General features: G+C 36.3%; 1 protein-coding gene across 1 annotated transcript in view; it reads left to right on the top strand.

The window, feature by feature from the left end:
- Positions 1-2,019: 2,019 nt before the first annotated feature.
- grin2cb (glutamate receptor, ionotropic, N-methyl D-aspartate 2Cb) overlaps positions 2,020-26,674 on the top strand; it is a 41,064-nt gene continuing 16,409 nt past the window's right edge. Inside the window, exons 1-4 of the mRNA XM_016251942.1 lie at positions 2,020-2,055; positions 10,097-10,535; positions 16,284-16,879; positions 21,013-21,127. Of these exons, the coding sequence (XP_016107428.1) occupies positions 10,113-10,535; positions 16,284-16,879; positions 21,013-21,127 (1,134 nt within the window). The 5' untranslated portion in view covers positions 2,020-2,055; positions 10,097-10,112. The remainder of the gene's footprint in view (positions 2,056-10,096; positions 10,536-16,283; positions 16,880-21,012; positions 21,128-26,674) is intronic.

Here is a 26,674-nt window from a genome sequence, read left to right as displayed (position 1 = left end):
ATATATATATATATATACAAATGTTGGCGTTTTTTTTTTAAGAAATTATTACTTTTCTTCAGCAATAATGCATTAAATTGATAAATGAAAGATTTGATTGTATTTTTTTTGTAATTTTATTGTATGCTTTAATGTAATATATATTTATATATAATATGTATATATATATATATATAGATCACATCAGATCACTAGAAACCATTGGATGCTAGGCTGATGTTAAGGGGTTCTGGGTGGTTGCTATGGTGTTTTGGATGGTTTCTATTATATTCTGAGTGGTTCTATATATATATAGATATATATATATATATATCTATATATCTATATATCATGTTTTCCCCATGAGAAAAACAGCTTGATAAACAAATAAATAATGCCTCTATAAAAATCTAGAAAGGTTTGTGTAAAGGTAGGTTTAGGATTAGGGGATAGAAAATGTCATTTGCTTAGTATTAAAACGAATGATATGAAAAACAAACATTTATGTAGAGGACAGGGATTGATTTCGTAATAGCTGCCTGACAAAAAAGGACAAAACTGCATTCATAATAACCTCAGACCTGAAGGACAAGCAAGGTTGAAGTGTCTAGAAGTGTCAGAGACAGAGAGAGAGAATCAACAGGACAAGGGAACTTGTCTGTCGGACCTGCTCATCTCAGAATGACCAGAAAGCAGGAAGGCTTGAAAAGAAAGAGCATTTAAATTGCAGCAGGAGGATAATGACAAAGACGGTGGGAAAGACAGACAGAAGCAGGAGTAATAGAGGTAGAGAGAACAAACAGGACAGGACAGGGAAGTGAAAATCAGGCATGGTGAAAAGGGACTCAGGATGGAGAGAGAGAGAGAGAGAGAGAGAGAGGGAGAATACAATCATGAGAGAATGAGGAGGGGGGAGGCAGAATAAATCTGTAGAGCATCATGATTAGGTATCAGAAGCTTGTTGTTCTGTGGTCTGGAGAGCAGAAGGCAGATCACATCAAACAGATGAGACGCTCAGCACATCTGCTCTACAAACTGGACAAACATCATTTGTGAATTTGTATTTATGTATGTATTTATTCTGGATTGCTTTCATGCTCTTCTCAGCCAACACTACAAGAACTCCAAACTTTTCAGAATCCGGACTAAATCCAAACGTGACACCTGCGGATATAAAAGATTCTGAAATAAGCAAAACATTTCGACTAACTGAGAAGCATCTTCATGGACTTCCTCCTCAAAATCAGCAAACTACAACTCCAGAGATGGAAAAGGTCAGATACACAGCTCCAGTCTTTCATTCGAATCTATTTTAATCAGCTGTACTCTCTTCCCAGCATCCTTCTCATTTCATCATGATTATTCCCCAAGGTTGGGGAACTAGGTTGGTCGTGATGGAGCGGGCGGAGGCTACGGATGAGCGGTTTGATTGAAGATGAAGGGTTAGTCCATGCCAAAAACTCTCTTTTTTGACTGAATCACACTTTCAAACATACTTTCTCAGCTTCTGGTTTACGTGCTGCAGGCATATCACAACTTCAGGCATAGGTAAACAAGACCCAGATGAGATTTATTCAAGATTTATAGAGTAAGACACCACGCCAATCCGCAAGCGCAGGGAGTCACCGCCACGCGGCTCCCCACCTGCTCTTGCACCTTTCCTCAGTCAGAGATCACAACTGCAACTCTCCAGCTGTCTCTCGTCGGCGTCACAAGCTGCTAACAGCTGTTTCTCCTCTTTTTTTGGACACTTGTCTCTCTGTTTCTCACTAATTCCTTCCATCATTTTCCTCACCGTGTCACTGACACCATCTTCAGTTTGACCCTCTTTGCCAGGAAGAGCGAGAGAGAGCGAGAGGGAGAGAAATGCCATCACCACAGCAGGGTCTTCAGCTGCCACACAAGTAGACTCACACAAGTGTTGAGAGAAGGAGAGAGAGACGGTGCGAAAGATAGAAAAGGCCAAAAGGAGGTGAGAGGAAGCAAAGGCGAGAAGAGGAAACAAGAGGAGGCGGAGACGCACAGCTGAAGAATGTACAGCTTGGGGTCTGGCTCGGATGCATCCAGCCGGCACAGGTAAGAAAGTCCTTTTCATTCAATCTGCTGTTGACAGCAAACATACAGCTTCACTCGACCTTTGTGCATGTGTCCACGGAGAGCGGCTTTCCATCTCTGGATCTTGTGTGTGTGTCAGGGGGGAATGCCTGCGGGGCTAAAGCTGCCGTAGTTAACAGGTGGAGCGCCGCTCTTTCTCGTGGCTGCTCGCTCGCGGAGTGCAGAAACAGTCCTCGAAAGCGTAACCGGCAGAGTGAATGGGATTCTGGACACCTGAATGCTTTCTGAAACACATACATCCACTGGGACTTTTTTGGCATTGGGAATGTCAGAGGAGTGCATATATCAGCTCACATTCTGTGTCAGTGACGCTTGACTTATTTACACACAATTACAACAGAACAAAAGAGGCAAACTGGGTCAGTCATGAAAAATGGGGTTAAAAACACCTGTTTTTGATCCTAAATTCTTTAAATTTGTAGTAAGATATTAGCAAAGGTTTTTTAACTCTGTAATCGTGCTTGAATATTATAGCTGTATATACATATTGGAGACAGGAGATTAGCCAAGGTCAAAGAAGGGAAATGTATTTTCTTGCGGTCTTGATGTTTTCCTTATGATTAATTTTCCTCACAAATGGAATATGATGTCCTGTGTGAGTGTGATAGACAAAATGAGGTTTGCCATTGATGTATATGCAGTATGTCCGTATTTATTTATTAAAACATTTCAGTTTGTCATAATAATGCTTCTAAATAGATTAGAAGTGATAGATACATTCATAAACATCCTGAGTCATTTATCACTCAAGTGTCGTTTGTGATAATCCTGTTATAGATATGCTGTTGTTGGTGTGTGGTTTTGTCTCAAGAGAAAACGAGAGCCTACTCGAAAGGTCTAACATGTAATTTTGATTTATTTATTACAGACAGTCCGGCCCCTCTTAGCATTCATAAGACAGAACAGTTGATTGTTGCTGAAAAGCTCATCTGTTAATGTCCAATCACAACTGTTTGGAGTGTGACTAATACATCACTATTAACATCCGATTCTGTCTGCGCCGCCACACAGTTACAAATGCTGGCAATGGTGATACTGCCGTCTGTATTTCAATGTCATAATCTGTTTTCGTTTTATAGCAGACTCGCTGAAACCTGTATGATTATGGCTGAACTGGTGAGATCACAGAGGTTTGGAAAAGGCAGCTGATATGCGATACATGCAGATTTGGGAAACACTAATGTTGGCTCTGACCATGACATTCTGAGCACTTTCACTGATCACTGTTAAAAATGTATACAGCATGCGTTGGGTTTGTGTGGAATATGAAATAAGGATGTGATCTCGCTGTACGGCCACACGGACCTTGAGTTGTCACTGTAAACAAGTAATATATGCAGTTTCGGTGTAGATTATAATTATCTTTATATGTGACAATTTTGAGTTTTGGGCTGGCAACTTCACTGCTTCTTTCAAAATACCTCATAATGTTTTTGTGTGCTTGTGTTTGAGCTGTGGTTGCTCACACAGTGGTTAAAGCAGCTGGTAACATCTGGACAGTTGGGATTCTTTTGTAACATTTGTGGCCAAAGCTTAAAAAGAAAACTTACCATGATCCCCCTCTTCTCCTGTGTGATTGAAGACCAATACAATAGCAAGTGGCTCGTGTCCCACATTACTGAAAGCAGACAGATCGCTCTTTGAAAGCCATGTTGAGACTATGAATTAGCTTTGTGCGAGTTAACATCACTCAAGTGAGAATGTGTTTGGGATTGTTGCTATAAATAGTTGCAAGAGTGTAACTCCAAATGTAATTCAGCTTTAAACTTGCTAACACTCCCATTTGTGGCAGCATTTTACCTCAGTGCAATATAACAAAGAGTGAAAAATTTAAGGGGGTCTGAATACTTTCCGTACCCACTGTACGTCGACAGAACACACAGGATGTTAATTCAGTGCCAGTATAACACACCATCTGGATGATGTGTATGACAGTCCATGTATGTTGTACAGCTCTTTGATTGTCATTTGTGATATTACTCACAGATGTCAGTCTAACCACAAATGTGACCAGTTCAGCAAATGTCTAGTTTGTATTTGGAGCGAAGCCCAATCTACAACCATTTGAAGTTGTGCCGAATGGGACGAAATCCTATATTCTTGTGCTTTACCAGATGAGACCACAATTATTATTTGTTTCCTTCAGTTATCTGAATATTTTAAGCAGATATGTTTTGTTGTAAGGAAATATTACTGTAACTGTTATTATTTCTGCTTTTTTTTGTCCAACCAAATATTTTTGATGCCCATGTATGCCCAACTACTATTTAAATTGCAGTTCATCTTATGGTCTGAATGGCAGATGTGAAGGTTGTAGTTGTAGATGTAAAATGTATTAAAAGCCATTGTGCTTTAATCAGCTTCACCTATCAGATACCGCGTGGACAGCTGGCACCCACAGCTGGTGTTTTACTTTGAAAATATTTCTATCTGCGATTATCTCATGGAAGGTGCAGATTAAATTCTGCGACGAATCGTGTTTATGTGTAATGCTGTGAATCCCGGGAAGTGCCTTACAGTAACACAGACACCCCTGTGCAGTTATCACAGACCTACATGATCACTATCATGAGAAATATACTCTCTATTTCACAAATGAAATTGTACTCAAGTACTTTTTTACATGTACTCAAGTGCTTCAAATAGAAGACCAATCCTGTCCAATGATGGCTTAAAATAGAATGAATGGCAGCTGTTTTTTGCCTGACATTGATGAACCCTTTCATTTTCGTTCTTTTATTGTTTTGTTTGAAATAAGAGCACATGCTCTAGCTGTGTGATGTGATTGTCCATAGGATCTATGGTCAAACACATATCAAAGTGTCAATTTTTAAAGAGATCTGAGGACTTGAAAAGAACATGAGAACATCACATCAACAGCAGATCTAACAGACTGAAAACGGGAGTGTGAATATATTATCGTGCAGCAGCCTGACTGTGTGTGTGTTCCATTTGCTGTCATCAAAGCAAGGCTGCAGGTGTCTCACTGCTGTTCACAGTGTCACGTGCAGTAGGCCAGTGGAGACACACTCTGAAGACATCCAATATAGGGGTGTTTCTTCATCTATTGGCACTTGTGTCCCAGGGGTTCATTATTACTGAAACTAACAGTTTTCAAGTTGTTCTTTGTTATATGAGGGTCCCATGCAAAGTGTTTTGGAAACTTTTCACCAGTTATTCATCATTTATTTTTGCTGCTTTCTAAATGCCTAACCTGGGACCTAGATTTTCTGTTTGTATCTTTAAAAATTGAAAATGTATTATAAAAATATGAATTAGTACAAAAAAGTCAATTAATCATACATTATTTCCACATTTATTGTATGAAAATTCTTTGTATTACACACAAATTAATGTCCCAGTTGCGACTTTTTTGTGATTTTTACCCCTATAATTAGTATTTTTCCTTTTGTCTTCCCAAAGTTTGTGTACTTTTGTTACAAAGAGGACAGAAGTGTTAGTGAAGAGCATGCTTGAGATTAAATGTAAGTATCATTGAGATATACGTATATAGTATTATAGTTTGTATTAATTATCTATTAATTATCTATTAATTAATAGTAAGTATTATTAGAATTAGTTGATTTTGTTGATTTTTCCATTTCAATTTAATTGTAAAGGTTTAGTAATTTTTTGGCTTTTGAAATTTTTCCATTTTTTTAATATGTCTATAAAGTTTTATTAATTTTGCACTGTAGTTATTTTAGTATATCAAGTCAAACTTAAATATTACAAATATATATAGAAAAATTGCCTATTTTATTTCAGTTAATGTTTTTAATTGTCATTTTTAGTTTTTGTTATGAAAGCAACGAAAAAAGAAGGTAAATGGAGGTAATTGTACATAGAATATATTTATTGTGCATCATTTCTAGTCAAGCTGTAATTTTGTCAACCCTAGTGAAAAATAAATATACTGAAAACAGTTATATTTGAAAACAATTTATTTCATACTAAGTTTACTACAAATACATTTACATATTTATGTACTTAATAAAATACCCTGCAATTGTACTTTTGTTATACATAAAGTCTGTTAAATTGGAAAAATATCATTATAATTTTGTGCTTAAAGCACTTTAATTATGCAGAAGTAGTGCTGAGGTCCAACTAAAGATATACTAAGTATATTTGATTGTGCTAAAGTGGAACTATTGCAAGTATACTTCAGGTACACTTTAAATATCTAAATATTTAAAGACCGATATTATTCAAAGATCATACAATCAGCACCAATAGTGACATTAAAACACATTAAGATATATACATTGTGCACATGTAGTACTCCAAATAAAGTTTAATTATAATTTTTATATCATTAAGTCTTGAGCGATATGCCTGTAAATATGTCAATAGATTTGAACTATGCTTAGCATGAAATAAATGTATTTTAAATATATTCCTTTTTTACTAGGGAAATCAAGTGTGAAAATGTAATTATTCAGGAAAAGTATTATGTTTTGCCAATTTTACTCCATGTTTAAAATGTTATTTACAACACAGAATGTTACTGCTGTTAATCCCAATACACTGTTTGAGATGTGCTGGAAAAGACACTGGTGGAAATGGACACTGCTGGACATAGTTATTAGACAAAGCCAATGAGAGTGTGCAAAGTGTGTTTTAAGACACTCCACAGGACCAGAAGTGCCTAGTTGAAGAGACACCCCTAGATGTATATTTTTTAAATGAAAGATGCTCCTTTTTTCACTCCTCTCTGTCGTGTTCCCTAGAAACTCACCCAGCTGTTGCTATGTTAACTCCACTGCTCGGCTAAGTGTGAGGATTTCGTTGAGTTACAAGCATACAAATATGCTCATTGATGCTTTGCCAGTATTGAGTGGAGTTTGAACAGTGTCTTTTTAATGAGGGTTTTTAAAAAAAAGCAGACAGAGAGAGGAAGAAAGAGAGAGGACAGAGACCATGACGGCTTTAACTCTCTGGGTTTCTCATGGCAAGTCTTTTGCTTGGTTTTGTTGCTTTTACAATTGGAAAGCATATCTTCTTTCTTACTTCGCCATCTGTCTTCCACTTGTGCAGAAAGTTCTTGTGATCCCGCATTGGGTGAGGAGCGTTGCTAATGAAGTCCATAGGAAGACAATGCAGTACAAAGCATCAGAGCGAACGAGCAAATCCACATGCATTCTTACCATAATATATACCATATATCCTAAATGTTGTAATTAGGTTTATTAGAAGCTAGATGTATTCATGGGAGCATTTTAAGGAACATGATAGCCATCACAATGTGACGGTTGCATTTATCATGCATAGTAATTACAGTTCATGGTCCAACAGCTAGCTCTGATAGTTTAATAGGCTCCGGTGTCATAGTCGTAAGATGCTGGCATGGATGGATGGGCCTAACCTTTAAGATTCTAATTCATGTGCATCTCATCAGATTCTGATTTAGTTTGCTGTTGAAAAGAAAGTCCTTGCTCTGTTTTATGAGCCAGTTTTATTTGTGTGCACTGTAACACACTTAGAAGTGTAGCGGTAGCCTTATGGTTAAAGTTCAGCTCTGGTAGTGCAAAGGTTCCTGGTTCATTTCCAAGTAGCTGCGACCCAGAAACCGGAGAGTTATTGAGATCACTATCATGCTCTATCACCATGGATACCAGTAATGCACTTGACCCGAGGTCGCTCCAAGGGGCCTGTCCTTGAATTGAATAGACTTTAAGGTCTATATGGTCACTTGTAAGATCAAGACAAGCAACATATGCTGTAGACCTGTGCACTATATAGATATCTGTGCTTCACAAACTGGCAGTGGTGTGAATTGGAATCATTAAACAAGCATTCATCAGTCACCAAAGGTGAGCTTTCGATGACCCACACTATGTGCGGGTTGAGAGATCAGGGACAGGCCCCTGTGAAGTGTTGAGAGCTGAGTTTAGATGTGAATCTCTGCTGGATTCATTGTAAACCTCCCACTCAGCCTGCTAATGGCCTGTTGTGTCACAAAGGCACATGCACACTGTGACCAGAACACATGCAATTCGAGATTATAAGTGACAGAAATAGACATTCAGACCACGTGAATGGTTTGGATTACTATAAATTAAAGTACATTTGTACATTTATTTATGTACAATTTCATATTGTGTGTCTGTCAGTTGCCTTCAGTAAGATAAATTAAATTACTTTTTTATTTAAAAATTAGGTCTGTATTTAATCAAAATCCTCTCAGTTTATTTTTTAGTTACTGTGTTTATGCATTAATTTCCTTTTTAACAACTGTTAAAATACTGTTTTGTTTGTGTAATTTGAGCAGTTTTGTATAGATGACACTTGAGGTTGCACAATTGATGGCTGACTAAATACTTTTTTGCCCCACTGTATGTGTGTATATAAATAACACTAGATTTTTGCAGCAGTGCTTTTTATTTGTGTCACTCAGGCTTCTCTCTTGTTCACAACAATGCAACGCTGTGTCCTATTTTCATCTCATCACGTCTGAACACACAGAAATCAAGCGTAGCGTTAGTTCTGGCAGGTCACGTTAGTCAAGCTCGCATCAGCTGACTCTCAGCTGATCCCCATCCACCTATAGGAATACGACACCCTTATCTAAGCATTCATATATACGGTCCCTCAGTTTTATCAGCAGTTTTCGAATTGCTCAATAGCTAATTACCCTCCTCCATCCCCAACTCCTCCTCTGTCAGTCAGGATTCAGTCTTCTGTTTCATCTTTGAATCAGACTAATTCTAAAATGTGTACATACAATTATTGAACTCTTATTGGTATCTGCAATACTTTTATGTTGGTTCTGTTCTGTTTACCCTGGGGGGGGGGGGGGTTATCGCTGCTCTCCCTGCTCTCATCCATGCTAGGCTGGATACACTGGGAGTTCTTGCCCAGAACAGAACCATACCGCCAATCCAAACTGTATGCTAATTGTCAATCATCTTTGACGATAGTGGTCCTGACAGAAATCAATATTGCTAAATAATCACTGCTGCTTGTCTCTCATTTGCAAGTCTCCCCTGACAAAAATGTTAATGTAATGTAAATGTACCCTATGGTTCAAAAGTTTGGGCCCGATGAGCTTTTTAATGTTTATAATGTTAATAAAAGCAGTCTCTTAAGCTCAAGGCTGCATTTATTTGATCAAAAATAGAATAAAAGCAGTAATATTGTGAAATATTTTTACATTTTAAAATAACTGTCTTCTGTTTTAATACATTTTAAAGGGGACATAACACACACAGTTTCGCCCAATCTTATATTAATTTTGAGTATAGAGTAGTATTGCATCCTTCTTATTGCCAAAGAGTCTTTAGTTTTATTATATTTATAAAAGAAAGATACTCTCTTGCTCTCGCTCTGGTTGACGTGTGCGCATGGTCTTCCGGGAGAAGTGCCCATACAAGGATTTCCATGCTCGAAAAAACTTTCTGAAACTTATACGAACCCAGAAGGAGTATATTTGACACATATGTCATATGTCCAAATCGTTTTTGAAACTGGCCATGTTTAGTATAAGAATCCAACTCTTTAACAGTGTAAATAACTCTGAATGCATGAAATAGCATTAGAACCCCCCCAACATATAATTTATTCCTGTGATGCAAGGCTAAACTTCAGTGTCACATGATCCTTCAGAAATCATTCTAACATGCTTATTTGGATTTGTTAAACACTTGTGTCGCTTTATATTTTTTGAAGAAACCATGATACTTTTCTTTTCAGGATTACTTTAATAGAAAGTTCAAAACTAACAAAAATTCTGTTTTTCACAAACTGTATTAAAAAGCATTACAATTTCAGTCACATCTCAGTGCTAATCTGCAATAATTAAACAATTGTTCAATTAATCTAAATGAATTTCCCAAGACTTTATGGACCACTTTATGGTTTTAACCGACCAATTTGCAGTAAAAATCTTTGGAAAACCTGTAAATTATAGTTACTTGGAGAGAGCACATATCTGACATTTTCCAATCTGACAAACAAGTAACAATTCTGAAATTATGTGTTTGTTCTTTCTCTCCCTCAGGCTTTAGGAGGCTGAAATGGCCACTCCTCAAGGGTGTTGGGGTCCCTCTCTCCAACTCCTCCTCTTCTTTCATCTGTTACTCAATGTAGTGCCTCCCTGCCGGGGACGTCCATTCTTCGGCCCTCCTTCGGTCAACGTGGCTGTGGTTTTCAGTGGTTTGGCCCACCACAGTGAGATCAAGGGCCGACTGAGTCCAGAAAACTTCCTAGACATGCCCCTGGAAGTGAACCCCATCACCGTGCTAGTGAATGACACCAACCCCAGGGCTTTACTCACACGTCTCTGTCAGACTATGGCAGCAGAGAGCCTCCACGGAGTGGTGTTTGAAGATGACGTGGACTCAGAAGCTGTGGCACAAATCTTAGACTTTATCTCCTCTCAGACGTCCATCCCCATCGTAGGCATCAGTGGAGGTTCTGCAGTAGTCATCCACCATAAGGTAAGTGTTTGAAAGGTGGCAGTGGTAGATCTTAGGGATCTGTCAGCTTAAAGGAGGAAGGTTTAATAAGTAATGGGAATTTCCTGAGATCACAATGCATTCAACACTTAAGTTACTACAAATGGATTGTCCTTGCAACTAGGTTGAGAACCTTTGGATCACCTAAAAATATATTTTAATAAGGTTTATTTTTTGTTATTATATTTAACCATATACAGAAAAATGTTTTATTGGGACACATTCATGAAACACGCAGATCAAATTTCTGCACAAATGATTCACAAAGCTTTCATAAATATAAAGCACACATAAAATGATCATTGAATTAAATGCGACTGAAAATTGTGATTGTGAATTGTGAAAAGTTGTTCAAATGATTTTCTTTGTAAAAAACACATTTCTATGTAAAAGTTTTTTTACATAAATTGTTGAATTTTGACACTTTACAAAAAAAAAAAGATTTACACCGAAATGTGCAGAAAAACTATTTATGTAGAAAATCATTTGCAGAATATTTTATATGTGAATTGTCACATTGAATTAAATTCTGACAGTTTACACTCAAAATTTGAATGATTTACACCGAAATGTGTTTGTTACACAGGAAATAATTTGTCAAACCTTTCTGTTCATAAATGTCACAGATGCATTAATTGTGCATACAAAACATTTTACAAATGATTTAAACAGAAATTGGCTTGTGTTTCATGCATGACTTTCAATGTGTGTGCCAGAATAACACTTAAGGTTCATAAACATTACCCAATCATCTATGTACATAAACAAAAAAATGTATTAGAGTTATGGTAATACAACAAAATCAGTTAAATTACAAACCATATATACATCAAAGCATGAAAGAAAAACATCATATATGTATTTCAAATATCAAATCGAGATTTAATCATGGGTATCTGTGAAACCATTGCAGGAACGCTGTTCTCAGAGCTGTTATTAGACACAGCGAGTCTAAAATAACTGCTGTGACATCGAGAACCGTTAGCATGTGCATGTGGTTTGTGTGTGTATTTTTCAGAAAGCCCCCTGCAATGATATGTTATTGAACAGTTGCGTGGAAAAGTGATTTTGTGAGGTGTGAAAATCAATAGGTGTTATGATGTATAACCAGCAACCAACAGTTGTGTCCCATTTTCCTCTGATTACTGAGGTGTGGAAACTTCTGAATAACATAAAATTGCAGCTGTTAAATGCACATTTTAAGACAACTGCGTATAAGACTTTTTCATGACAGTAATTTTACATACAACGTGTGTAGTGAGGGCGTTTTGTGTACATTTATTGAGTGTCTGGTGGCAGCTTAAACTGTGAATGAAGTAAAAACTCCGTCTTATTTATTATTGGAAAGAAACAAACACAAAGCAATCTGAACAATCTCTCTCGCTTTCGAGAGACTTTCATTATTCCATCTCAACAGTAGAAAACAGCCATACAGGTTTGAAACAACATTAGGTTGAGAAAATTATGACAGAATGTTCATTTTTGGCTTAACTAATCATTTAATTTGAACAATTATTACTAAAGGCACATATAGTTGTGTCGCTTTTTTAATATTAGTCCACACTGTGTGGATTTTGCAGCATCTGATATCTGAAATCCACAATGAACTGAAAAGTGCGCTTTTTAGACAGTAAAACAATCATTACGCATGCAGACTGGCAAAAGATGTATATCTTTAAATGAGAAACACAATAGCCCTTGATTTAATGGGACAGATGAGTATCTTCAGTACCAGCTAGAGAGTAGAAGACTCCTTCTTGCCCAGCTGTCATTTTTCAAATGCCTTTCAGACTCGCACGATGTGCAGAAAAATTTTGATAAGATATATGAAGTGGAACAGAAAGCCAAAAATATGCATTTGTCAGATAATGTGTACGAACTAGATTAAAATGAAGCATTCTGGCTTGGTATAATTTTTCAAGAGTTTAACCATAGAGCATGAAATATAAAGATCCTGAATAATTTGCCAAATCTTTTGAACAGCCCAGTGACCATGTTCTTATTTTTAATAAAGAGCACTGAGGAAAAACCTAAACTGAATCTGTTGCTTCTTTCATATTTATCATTTCCAATTGGACATATTTTGGACAGAACTCTAAAAAAATAATAGAAAATTAATTAATTCTGACTTTAATATCAATCAAATTAGAAAAGCTGCCACAAAAATATAGTAGCATTAAGCCGTGAACCATATTTCATGGCACTCTGAACAACCACACTTCCAGATTATGGATTAGGCATTTCATTTCATTTGAGAAATGCATGCATATCATATCACATAAATTTGATGCGATTATACAATTCCTGTTGTATAGGCATGTGGTGGGCGGAGTCAGGGACATGCGACAGCCTGTTCTACTTTATTCGAATCTGGTCGTTCTATAGACAAACCAATGTATATTGCACATGTAAATCCCATGCAATTGAATAAACTGTTCCTGATTATTTTTTCTAGCATGAGGGATTGGACTGGAGGTCACAAACATCTGGTAGGGGATTTCTCATGAGATCCCAGTAGCATGAGGCACCATGTGTCAATGACCAAGTGCCTTCCAAATAAATAAAGTGAGCTTAAAATATCACCTTTCAGGGCAGAGATCCCTTGTTGGTGAGTGCCAGCTCCAGCCTGAACATAACCTGAAATTTAATAGCATTAAATAATATTTCTATATATTTTAATATCATTTAATGATATCTCTCTCTCTCTCTCTCTTAGGATTTGACCCAAAAATTAAAATTGTCATCATTTACTCACCATCATGTCGCTCCAAACCTGTTTGAGTTACTTTATTCTGCAGAACACAAAACAAGAACAGCATTTTGAAGAACGTTTTGAAGAATGTTGGTAACCAAAATGTTTTGGTTTGGTTTGGTTGAACTGGCATTGTATAGACAAAAAATACTGCCGCCTTGGAAGTAAGTCAAACAATTTTGGAACGACTTGTGGATGAGTAAATGTTGACCATTTTTGGGTGAACTAAAAGCTCATGGGACAAATTTCATGCCCAATGTGTACATGTAATCATCATACATGTAATCAAACATGGGATCATGCCATTTTACTGCTTGAGTTCAAGTTTTTTTTTTCAGACATAAAACACGTTTTTACTACTACAGCATGACTTCGAAATGGTCTTGTCAAGGCTCGTGAGTGCTAATCGCAGGAGAGCTGAGCCTGGGTGATTGTATAAGTTCTTAAAGAAAGAAATCTGGCAGAGAAGGAGGACCGGTGAGTCCCAGAGCACCTGACATTCACAAGCCCTGTCTCTCTCCAAGAGGTAACCTACTTTAACCACAGAAGTTATTTGAAGGACAACGGATCAGTCTGTCAGGAAAGAGGAAAGCTCTAGTCAGGAGGAGTCTTGGGAGAATGTCTCTCGGCTCCTGACACTCCCAGACCTCCACACCCATTTTTCTCACTTTGGAACTTAATTGGACACCACCTCCTCCGGTACCTTTGAGTCATCTCATGCTGTGCGGTGGAAGTAAATGCGGTTGGCAGTGTAGGGCATTAGGACACTTGCTTATTTGAAGTTAACTAAGTGCAAGTGAAATTAAAACAGCATTTAGATCACTTTATTTTTTACATGCACAATTGTGGCTTGATAATGACACTAAGTGTGATGATTCACACATTTGTATATGCAAATATAGTTGTGCATATTTTTTTCAATGAGCGCATCACACCGGCATAATATTGAACAACTGCATGAATAAACGAGTATTAGGTGTCAAGTGTAAATCCATTCAATGGGTTTACAGTAAGAGGAATAATGGTTGAAAGTCAGGCAATACATCAAGTCTGCTACTCGTGGCTGTGGTACAGATAGAATCAATAGTCTAGTGAATTGTCTTTGCGTAGTAAATCCTATTCTCGTATCTCATACTTTGGAACGCGTTCAAGGTTAATGTTGCTCCGTAATACATGTTATTTCAATGATATGAGAAAGTCTCATGTACAATGATTGAGTTGCTATGGATCCCCTGTATGTGTTCAGCAACCTGTAAAACTGAAATGCAGAAAATTATAGGGCTGTGTGAGTTATGGTTGCTACCAGAAGCTCATTCATTGGCAATTTGAAACATACTTTCCTTTCAAAAGTTTGGGGTTGGTAGAATTTTTTTTAATGGTTTTGAAAAAAGGTTTGTGCTCACCAAGGCTGCATTGATTTAATAAAAAAAAAAAACAGTAAAATGTTATGTTATTACAATAAAAAACCGCGTCACATTATGCTTAAAAAATCATTCTAATATGATGATTTGGTGCTCTAAAAACATTTTATATTATCAGTGTTAAAAAAAGCTGTGCTGCTTAATAAACCAAGAAACATTTTTGTCAGGATTCTTGATCGATAGAAAGTTTGAAATAAATGTAGCATTTATTTGAAACAGAAATCTTTGGTAACATTATAATTTTCTTTACTGTCACTTTTGATCACTTTAATGTTTTTCTGTATTCATTTCTATTAGAAAAATCTTATTACATACTGACCCCAAACTTTTGAACCGTGGAGTAGATATTGTATGCATTTAAGTGCTATTTAACAATATCTGAAATGCAGTGTTGTGGAAGCTACTTTAAATCTGTAGCTTTTGTAGCTACATTAAAATTGCTGTGAGCAATCCATAATCTAAAGTAGCTAACTACATTACGTTTATTTAATGAGATTTTTAAAATATGTAACTATAATTATATTAATTAAATATTATAAATAATATCTCATTTCTAAATCAGTCAGAGCAGTATTTCTCTGTCTCAAACGTTCTGGCAAAGACTTGAAATGATCACTCTAAACTGACTGAATCAGTTTAGAAATTGATCATTTTAAAAAGTCCTCTCTCTGTAGTTTTGGAATGTCTGAATCATTGCAGTAAATCACTTACTTCAAAATCAATCACTGAAAGGAATCAAATTTTCCAACAGATAGACAGGATGTTTTCTAGTGCTGTCAAACGATTAATCGCAGTTAATCGCATCCAAAATAAAAGTTGTTGTTTACATAATATATGTGTGTGTGTTGTGTATATTTATTATGTATATATATAAATACACATACATGCATGTATATATTTAAGAAAAATGTTACGTTTATATACTAAATATATTGATATATGATATAAATTATATTAATATAAATATATACATTTAAATACATGTAAATATTTACAAAATATATACTGTATGTGTGTTTATTTATATATACATAATAAATATACACAACACACACACATATATTATGTAAACAAAAACTTTTATTTTGGATGCGATTAATTGCGATTAATCGTTTGACCGCACAAAAAATAAACCATTTTTGTTTTTGCCTTGTTCTTCTGTAAAGGATTAAGCATGGCTGTCCATTGCTCCTGGTGTGTGTTCATGGTGTGACTGTCTGTGTTCACTACTCACTGCTGTGTGTGTGCACTTAGATGGGTTAAATGCAGAGCACAAATTCCAAGTATGGGACACCATACTTGGCTACACGTCATGTCCTTTCCTTTCCCTTTCCCTTTCCTAAAGAGTGATGAGAAAAAACTTCAGCAATGCTTGTTATTGAAAAGGTTTCTCTTTGAAAACAGTAGAGATAATGGTACTATATATATATATATATATATATATATATATATATACAACGTTTTAGTGTCCTTAAATTTATGGTACCCACATGTACTTTATTAAGCTATAAACGTTCATCAACAGAATTGAATGTATCTCCTGTCTTGATTCTACAGGCTGAAGGCTCTACCTTTCTCCAGATGGGAGCTTCTATAGAGCAGCAGATAAATGCAATGTTCAAAGTGATGGAGGAGTACAACTGGGGTAACTTTGTAGTTATCACCAGCTTGTATCCTGGCTATGAGACCTTCGTGGACTACATCCGCTCCTTCACAGACACCAGCTACTTCCTGTGGGAGCTACAGGATGTGCTGAGCTTTGAGATGTCCGTGGGGGCCAATGACATACGCACACGAAGACTACTACAGCAGGTGGACTCGCAGGTATATCTAGTGTACTGTTCCCACGAGGAGGCACAGTACTTGTTCAGGATGGCCTCTGATGTGGGGCTGCTAGGGCCCGGATATATCTGGGTCATCCCCAGTCTGGCTGTGGGGAACCCTGAAGTGTCTCCTCCTGACAGTTTCCCAGTGGGCGTCATCAGTATTATCACAGACCGCTGGAGGAAAACACTGCGCCAGAGGGTTCGGGAAGGAGTCGCAGTCATAGTAAAAGGGGTGCACAGCTTTCATAAGAACAGAGGATTCATTCCCGAGGGTCACAGTGACTGCAATAGTCCTGTCAAATCATACGCCAACAATTCTCTCTTCAGGTAAGACTTTTAGATTGCTAAGTAAAGGTATTAAAACCTATAAGTAAATTTTAGTGTTAATAGTGCTAATAGTTTTTAGTTTGCTTAGTTTTAAAAAGAGTCTTATTATAGAAAGAATGTACTTCAAATATTCTTGAAAAGAATATACTTAAGTGAAAATGGAATGGAATGCTTTTGGACACTTAATTGCATGTTAATTGCAATTAAATGCAAAAGTATTAAAGTTTAAATTTATATTAAATTTATATTTTCTCTATTGAAAATGTATTTAATGTTGTGTTCTGGTCATTTGGACTCAGAGTGGATTTGCTTTTTCCTGAAAATGCAAATGTTATTGCATTGGACTAAATCTTATGGTAACACTTTAGTATAGGGACTAATTCTCACTAATAACTAGTTGCTTATTAGCCTATTATTAACATATTGGCTGTTTATTCATACTTATAAAGCACATATTCTGCATGACCATATTCTACATCCCTAATCCTACCCAATACATAAACTTAACATCTACCTTACTAATTATTAAGCAACAAATCTGGAGTTTATTGAGACAAAAGTAGTAGATTTACATTTTCCCATACCATATGTGCAACATTTAGTGCAAAATGAAAATGAAAATTCAATATTATAATTTGCATTTGCCATTTTCTACACTAGTTTTAATATAAAGCATTAAAATATGTTTTTCATTTACATAAGTTGCAAAATTAAAATGAAATTGTATTACCCAAATTGATTAGATACGCTTAACATGTCCAAGCAAAAACTAAAAAATTATCATTTAAATGCCATATTTATCAAATTTTTTCTTTAAAATGGCACAGGTTTTGTATTTACTTTTTACTCTTGAGCATATGCACCTATGTTTTTGAGTGAATACTGGCAAAAGTATTTACAAATAATGCTTTTTTCATTTAAAAACTTAGGTGCATACGCTCAGAAATCAATTACAAAAAGAAATACAAAACCTGTGCTAATAGAAAGTTGACATAATAATTCAATTAAAGATTTGGTGAAAATGTGAGAGATTTACAAGATCATTTTTGACTGGGAACACCAAATTAGGTAAAGGATTTTCAGCACAGCATAAGGGTTAAATATATTTGTAATGATCATTTTGCAGTTTAGTACATTTAAAATACAAAGTACTCAATTTAAATGTAATGTTATGTCCACATGTCTAAAGAAGTGCACTTCTTTAAAGCATGACAATAGATTATTGAAACATAATGATTTAAAATGTACTTTAGAGTAAAACTTTTAATCTGACATTATACTGTTTTTAAAATCATACTTAAATGTGTTTAAAAACCTAGTTATGAAAGTGTAATTATCATTAACATCATCGTTAACATCATGTCCTGAAAAAAAAGTATATCATAGATATCCCTTTGGAATATCTGGAGTACTCTGACTGCCAGTAATGTTTTATGAAGCTGTCATATATTTAGTCCTCCCTTGGCCAGCATTGCCCTATTTTTTTGTCAAACGTGTTGATCACATCAAATTCAACAGGAAAGAGTGGGCGGCAAATTTGCAAATCCTCAAAATCCTGACATTTTTAATTTTCACAGCTTAGTTTGCCTCTGGAGATTTCATCATAAACAGCTTTCCAGACAAAACACTGCGTTCTTGCGCTTTTTCTTGTGGTCTTCTTCTGTTGTAATGAGACTAGGAGATTCTCCAGATTTCCTTGTTAAATCTGCCGTTCACCTGGGAGTCACCGTCCTCATTAAATAGTGTTTCAGTTGCCTCTCCGAGCTTTCTATGATCAAGCGTATCAGAGACACATGAGTGACTGGGTCCTCCATCCGGAATGTTCTCAGGCTTCGGTGCTGTTCAGGTGTCTGCCCATCTCTCTATAGCATAAAAAGAAACATCTGTCAGAAGACAGTTAAGAAATCTTTAAAGGAGACATATTATGCCCCTTTTTACAATATATAATATACGTAAGTCTCTGGTGTCCCCAGAATGTGTCTGTGAAGTTTCTGCTCAAAATACTCCACAGATAATTTATTATATCCTTTTGAAAATGCCTATTTTGAGTGGAAGCAAAAACACGCTGTTTTTCGGGTCTGTTTCTTTAAATGCAAATGAGCTGCTGCTCCCCGCCCCCTTTTCCAGAATAGAGCTGCGCCATTACAGCTTGTACCAGCTAAAAACATCTGTTTTGGTTCTGATTATCATGTTTATCGCGCTGAAATCATGCGTTTTAAACCATATGAGTTTAAACTTCTGATATACAGTTTTCTGAGTTCACACATCCGAAGCACACGGACAGAAAGCGGCTGTCACAGCATATGAGTACTAAACTAAGTTCTCATTCACACACAAGTTTACGTTAAAAACACACACGAGTTGCAAAAACAGTCGGTTATGTCTGTGAAGGTAAACTGCTGGGAAATAAATCACATGTTTATTTTAGATCTGTGTGGCAGCAGCAATATACAGTAAATTAATCAATAAATCCACTGCTGTCTTGTCTCCTCTGAGGCTGGGACTCTAAACAGTGTTCTGTGCTCGTCATGTTTTGCTCAAACTTTCGCCATAGCATTAGAACTAATATACCGTTGTCGCTTGCGAAATCAAAATGATGGCGCCGTGGTTGGAAATGTACAGATTAAGGGGCGGTAATATTATAATGAGATCCCTTTGCCACGTCACCAAGGGAGCGAAATCAGACGCGCTCGTTTTCTCAGACGCTTGCAGAAAAAGGCTTACCAAAACAAAGCTACTGGGTTAATCTTTTTCACGTTTCCTTGGTTGGTAGATGCACCGGGGACCTGATTATAGCACTTAAAACCTGGTCAGATTTCCATGATATGTCACCTTTAAAGAACTGGCTTTGAGACAGGACATGGTCCTTTTCAAACGTGTGACTGGTTGGACAGTATCAAAGGATTCATCAGGTGGCAAGACAGAAAATATTCTCTTGGAAAAACGAGAAATGTCAGTTGGATGGTCTGAGATGAAATGGTAAGATGGGTAGAAGAGTAAATGAAAATGACATTTACTCACCTTCATGTTATTTCATGTATCTTCACTTGGTTCTTTTCAATACAATGACAAAAACCAACAATGAAAAAAGGGCCATGAAAGTAAGTCAGTGAGAACTGAATCATTGAATGAATCACTCTTTTCAATGATTTGCTCTCAAATCAAGTTCAACTCAATGACTTGATCAAATCTCAGCATTTATTAAATTTAAAGCTTATAAGAAGGGAAGATTATCAGTAAATAATCTTACATTTCTGTCTGTCATGCATTGTCAGATCATATGACGTTTTGGAGTATGGCATACAAATAGTTGGACTACTTTTATGGTGTTTTTTGTTTTGTTTTATCATTTTCATATTTTCAGACATGGTGAACTTTGCACTGCCATTATATGAAAAAAGATCTGTGTGAATTGATGTTTTTTCTATAGACATTGTTATTCTCATTTTAAATGTCATGAGGGTGAATAAATGGTGACAAAATGTTCATTTTGGTAGTAACTATTGCGGTTAACGAAATTTACATATTTACTGCATATTTGTCCAGTTAAAAACATTCTCTAGCATCACTGGGATTGAATAGTTGTTTATGAGCTTTGTTGTTTACAAAGTAGTTATAAATCTCAAAGATGGTGGATAAGATGGATATAGAGCTCTGTATTTGAACTCCTGTAAGATTTTTTTTTTGTTGATAGTTGTTATTCATGTCATGATTTTAGCCATTATGAATTATCAATGATGTCTGAATAATGCTAGCTGCTGCTGCACTTTGCATCAGTAAAATTGAATGACATTGTTAAATCCTTCCTCATGTTCTGCTCCACCCATAGCTGGTCCTTTAAGTGAACAATTCGTTTAGGAAAAATGTTCAGGTCTTTGAGACAAAGAGGATTAAACGAGAGAGAATGAATACTGTAAATGTATTAGTGTCTGTACGCTCTGATTTATATTCATTTGACTTAGTGGAAGAAAAAAGTGATAGGCTTGTATTTGAAATGTCCTCCTTTCTCTGCCTAATAGTCTTCTGTCTCATTTCAGAGATGGATAAAATCCAGGCAATTGTACAATCACTTAAAATTCAAATCTACTTTTTTTTTGGTCTACTAATTTAAAGCTGCTAAATTTGTTCTGCAGGCATATGCTGAATGTGTCATGGGAGCATAAGGACCTATCCTTCAATGCTGATGGCTATCTCACCAATCCTTCCATGGTGGTCATTGCTTTGGATCGAGAGAGACACTGGGACAAGGTAAGTCTTATAATAAGTAACAATAATAATGTTGAAACACTTCAGAGGGAACACACAGCTGGAGATATAGTCCCCCCGGTTGCAGGCCCTAAAGTTTTTTATTTCATCTTTATAGAAGTAAGTGGTTGGAAGGCATATCTCTCTATTTCTGGAACACCTATTAGAGTAACACTACAGGTAATATAACGACTCAGAAATGTCAATTGACTACATTGTACTTTAGTGGCACTGGGCGGTAGAGCATAGCACTAGTAATGGAAAGATTATGGATTTGAATTCCAGGGAATACGAACATTTTTGGGGATGCACAACTGTTTTCAACATTGATAGTAATAAATGTTTCTTGAACACCAAATTGACATGTTGGAATGTTAGAATGATCACTGTTGAAAAGTTTTTTGCTGCTTAATAAGTTTGTGAAAATAGGATTCAGAATTCTTTGAATAGAAATTTCAAAAGAACAGCATTTATTTGAAATAGAATCTTTTGAATGGTAGTGTATCACAGTCTCCACAATAATAAGAAATGTTCCTTGAACACAAAATCAGTATATTAGAATGATTTCTGAAGGATCATGTTACACTGAAGACTGGAGCTGAAAATTCAGCTTTGCCGTCACAGGAATAAATTCCATTTTAAAATATATTAAAATAGAAAACAGTTATTTTAAATTGTAATAATATTTCACAATATTACAGTTTTTTTAGTGTGTATTGATCAAATAAATGCATCCTTGGTGAGCCTTATTTCAGAGACTTGTTTCAAAAATATTGTCATTCTAATTCTTCTTTGCCTCTTATTATAAAATACTGACAGCTATTTCTCTTATATGTTGTACAATTTCAATAACTTTTAGCTTTTATTGATCGCAGATTTTCACATTAATACAACAAGAATCATAAAAGCCAGCTTCACAGGCTCCTCCAACGCTAGAGATTTATTACCATCCACACCAGGTCATGATGCAATTACACTTGGCTCTCTGAAACAGTCCTTTATTCCTCACATGGCCAACCCTCCAGCACTTTGGCCTCTGTGATAGGGACATGTGTAGGCCGTTTGGCAATGTGTGAACACCACCTGACTACAAAAAGAGATTAGAGGAATAAATAGAGATCAAACTGACATCCAAATTTACATCCGGTCATCACACCCTCCTCTAGGTGGATTAGAGGATATGGATATTAGAGGATGTGTGTTGTCGTCTAAGAGTGAAATAAATATTACTGTGTAAATGCGCTCAGATTCTCAGTCCTGTTAATGGCAAGTAGATGGCAACTAAATTTAAGCTAAGTAACCTCATTTTTAGAATAGGTGTATGAAACTTTTCTGTAAATTTAATTTAGATTCACTTTTCCATTTGCACCACTATTATATGTGGCATTTCAACAATCCAGTTTAACCAGCTACTGAATGTGGTGCAATTTAAATTAAATATTGAAATTAGGTAACTGTCATTCTTTTCAGCTCAAACAAGCCTCTTTCTATAAATATTAGGCTCATTACACATTGTGCCTTATTCACAAAAATCATAGCTTTTTGCACAGCTGAATTAACATTGCACTGTTAGCGAACGTACTGTATGGGGAATTTAACTCAAAAGAGATGTTTAAGTACAATTTCTATTGATCATGACAGCAGTAATTCATCAAATGATGATCAAATGATGGAGAAAACTGTTATAACTGGGCATATATCCAGCCACGAGTTGTCGACAAGTGAATATTGCGCTTTTAAAGAGCTGAATCAGGCATCTGGATCGCATTGGTGGAGTGATGCTGTGCAGTTTAGGCACAGTATGCTAGAGTCCGCTCTTCTTAGTGTGACGTACAAATAGTGTTCAGAGCAGATTTTGCAGGTGTGTTTGCTAATTTGCATAATTCCTTTAGTAAATTAAGCACTAAATCAATGCAGATAGTGTGTGCAAATAAACTGTGCAATTAGTGAGAGTAATTCGTACTCCTGTTAACAAGTGCAGGACAAGTAGAGTTACATGTGAAGGAGCTGCAAAGAGATTTGATAGATTTCTTTTCAATTCAGTATTTAGTTTTAACTCCCTTCTCTGGCCTTCACGGCTCACCTGACCCCCCTCTGTGTGACATAACAGTTTATCTATATCTGGTCACCTTGCTTTGTAGCCCCTCTCACGCTCCCATTGACACTCTCTGCACCGCCTCACTTTCCCATGCTGTGCACACCCTGCTCATGTTGTGTGCTGAAGTCATTAGCGAGATGAATCATTGCTTCCCTATTTTAAAGTACAGGCGTACTGACAGCACAGAGACTGTGTTTCTCTGCTGGTACCATGATAGTATCTCCAAGACAGACAAAGCCCAAATGACGCAGATCAATCTGTGGAAAACGCAGGTTTTAAAAATGTCCTTGTACATCTGTGTCATTAGTGCACAATTTTGAAGGAAAAGGCTTGATGTCCAGTGCAAAGCATCTGGGTCCTTAAGTGGTAGCCTGAAACAGTATGAAGCTTGTTTGTTGTCCAAAAGTAAACAAAAACAATGCCATCTTTTGAGAATTCTGCCTAATTTGCCTTGCTTCTGACAAATATGTAGCGCTTGATGGGACGTTCTGCCTTTGACGTCAACAACCAAGCATATGGGAAGTATTGTAATGCTATTTTCTACTTGTATTAAAAGGTATTTTGCCGTTTAACTACACAATTAAAAGGCTAGTTGCATTTTATATTTGCATTGAATGTTTTTTATTTCCCACTGTCCACCAGGAGTTGGAAATTGGCAAAAATATCATAATTTTTTTAGGAAAAAATGAAGGAGCACGACCAACAATCAGTTCTTTTTCATATTGGTTTTTAAGACTATTTTGCAAGTTATTGAGCAGTAATAACTGGCAGGCCCTACAACTATAAGTAAAAAAGTTCTTAAACTTAAGATACGTAAACAGAGCAAAGACACAATGACAAGCAATAGATACATAGCAAATAAATACAATAGAACAAAGATACAAACCTTGCTTTTTCCGTTCTAACAGTATTCAGGTAAGAAATATTACAGAAACTGAATAAAGTAATCACATTTTTTTTTGTATTTGAGTATTCGCATTCCACTCTTTCTCAGAGTCAGGATTCAGTTCTCTTTCATGGTTTATTGTGCTTTTAATAAATCATTTTAATATCAACCACATCACACTCTTTTCTTTCATCCATGTTTCTTTATTGCGCTAATGTGCTCTAAGTCCTGTCAATTGAGTATATTTACATATGGTTATAAATAGCACACATTTGGTCATGATCTCTATGATTCGTTTGAAAAGTAGAACGTGGGCATCTTCACTATTCAAAATTGTCCATCCCTACTCTCTGCAACCTTTCAGAACAGACCTGCAAGCTATTTTCGGTTGCGACTTGCCAGTTCAGAATCATTGCAATAGACAAAATGCTGTTGTAGTTTAAGTACATGATGACTTGGTTTAGTGTTTGGACAGACATTGGCTTTTGAAAATCTCTGTTGAAGCATCCCAGGTATGCTAGGCAGCTGTAAAACGAAATAGGCTATTCCAAATAACAGATATCTACTCCGACCGAAATCTGGTTTGCGCCTTAGAACAAGAATAGAATACCCTGCTATTACAGCCATTATATTCTGCTGAATTACTATACCTCTCACTTTCACAACACAGCCTATTTCAGGCTGAAATTGCTCACTAAAACAGGCAGAAATAAGTGCTGGGCTTTGTCTGGATTCATTCTTTACACATAAAGAACTGTTTCAGAACACCCTCATTTAATGTGCAAATAAAATGTTCTTTAGTGCTCTTGTCGTCATTGCTAATGATCAGATGTGATGTGCCACCTGGCTGTCATGTTATTCACACCTGGAGTCCGGAGATTGAATCTATTTGTTCTGCTGAAGTTATGAATGATTCTTCAATAAATCCCTGTTGCAGAGGCTTATCACGCTCACTTCCCCTCACAGCTAATACCATAACCAAACATGGATTACAATTCCCAATCCGAAAAGCCTCCGCTGCATTTGGGAAATGCTGTCAAACAGCTGCTGCACAATTAGTGGCAACACTTTCCTGTCTTTTGTCGTAAAAGGATATGCAGCGGTGGACTCATTTTTTGGCACTTTTACATTTTTCTAAAAAACATGATGCAAAAATGGCTTGGGAATACAGATGCTAAACTATTTGCTCAAATCGAGCAACTGGGGTCACACATTCAAGAAGTAGTCAGGTAATAACAACACCAGCTAATGGACTGCAGCTTTTAGATTTTAGGAGTATATGTTCTTCTCTCAAAATAGGGTCCCAGGGACGGACAGCAGATTTGTACTTCTTCCCCCTTTGGTATTTGGGTGTGACACATGAATCCTTGGGAAATTTTAGCAGAGGCATTTTTTGCAACCAGCTCTCCATAGTCTCTTTTAAGCTGAGCTGGGCCAGTGGGTTGAGCTCTCTCTGGATAATAGGGCTTTTCCACAGTCTACAAACAGCTCTGTAAAGATTCCTCGTGAGCCTCTGAGCCCTGGGAGATTTACGGCTTTGTGCAACACCTTCATTACTGGAGTAGTATAAATTCTAACCATTATTACAAATTCATTCCAAGTTCAGAGGAAAAACCTAAACAATAAGAGCAATAATTGAAGAAAGCTTGAAAGATCGAAGAAGAGAATAACATAAGAAAGCTTTGGGATATTTGATTATACATCACGCTGATGTTGCTTCCACAACAAGCGACAGCTGAAAACTCATCTCTTTCGAAGCTACTTGACTTCCTCATAAAAAAAAAAAAAATTACTAAATGTAAATGTTGCGACAAACGAATAACATATCGTATTAAACAGCGGATGAAAAATACAACATACCCCTGAGGAAGACATCATGAATTGGACTTTGGAACAGTTTCCTTTATCACTCCTGTCGTTTGCTTGAATGTTTGTGTGTGGTTTCGCCTCTCGAAAGGTCTTTACAAGGATGAAATAGAAACCTGAAATGACAAACATTGTGTCTTAACCCTATAAAACCAAGCAAATGTCTTCTAAATTATCAACATGATCAAACCTGGCTGAAAAACCTTCTATGCCTTCTGTTGTCTGATTGATACTTTTTTTAGCTAGTAAAATGTCCACTTTCTGGTCGTGTTACATGTGTCCACAAAAAAAAAAAAACTAAGCATTTAAATATAATTTTACTAAGGCATATTGTGAAAAATTATATTTATATGCATTTTATGGAAGTAGTCTGCTATACTGTTATACATATATCATTGATTTACATCATAAGCTCAGAATTTTTTTGGCCGTATAAATATAAACAACTGATTTGGCCTCTAAATGAAATTGAGGTGGGTTTTTTTCTCCTCTAGTAGGAGCTCCATATTTTATATCATATAAGCCGTAAAAGCCTGATGTATAAAATATGATATTCAACAAAGATTTTTAAAGCGAGACACTGCAGGTGAATAGGGTAAAAAAAATAACTACTACTTATCACCTTACTTACCCAGTTGATTGATTACACTGATAATTGCAAAAAAAATTTATAAAATGTTTAAATATGCAAATGATGCAT

The sequence above is a fragment of the Sinocyclocheilus grahami genome, unplaced genomic scaffold (genome assembly GCF_001515645.1).
Source record: "Sinocyclocheilus grahami isolate Dianchi unplaced genomic scaffold, SAMN03320097.WGS_v1.1 scaffold26.1, whole genome shotgun sequence".
Classification (NCBI taxonomy): domain Eukaryota; kingdom Metazoa; phylum Chordata; class Actinopteri; order Cypriniformes; family Cyprinidae; genus Sinocyclocheilus; species Sinocyclocheilus grahami.
This window is presented reverse-complemented; position numbering and strand designations above follow the sequence as displayed.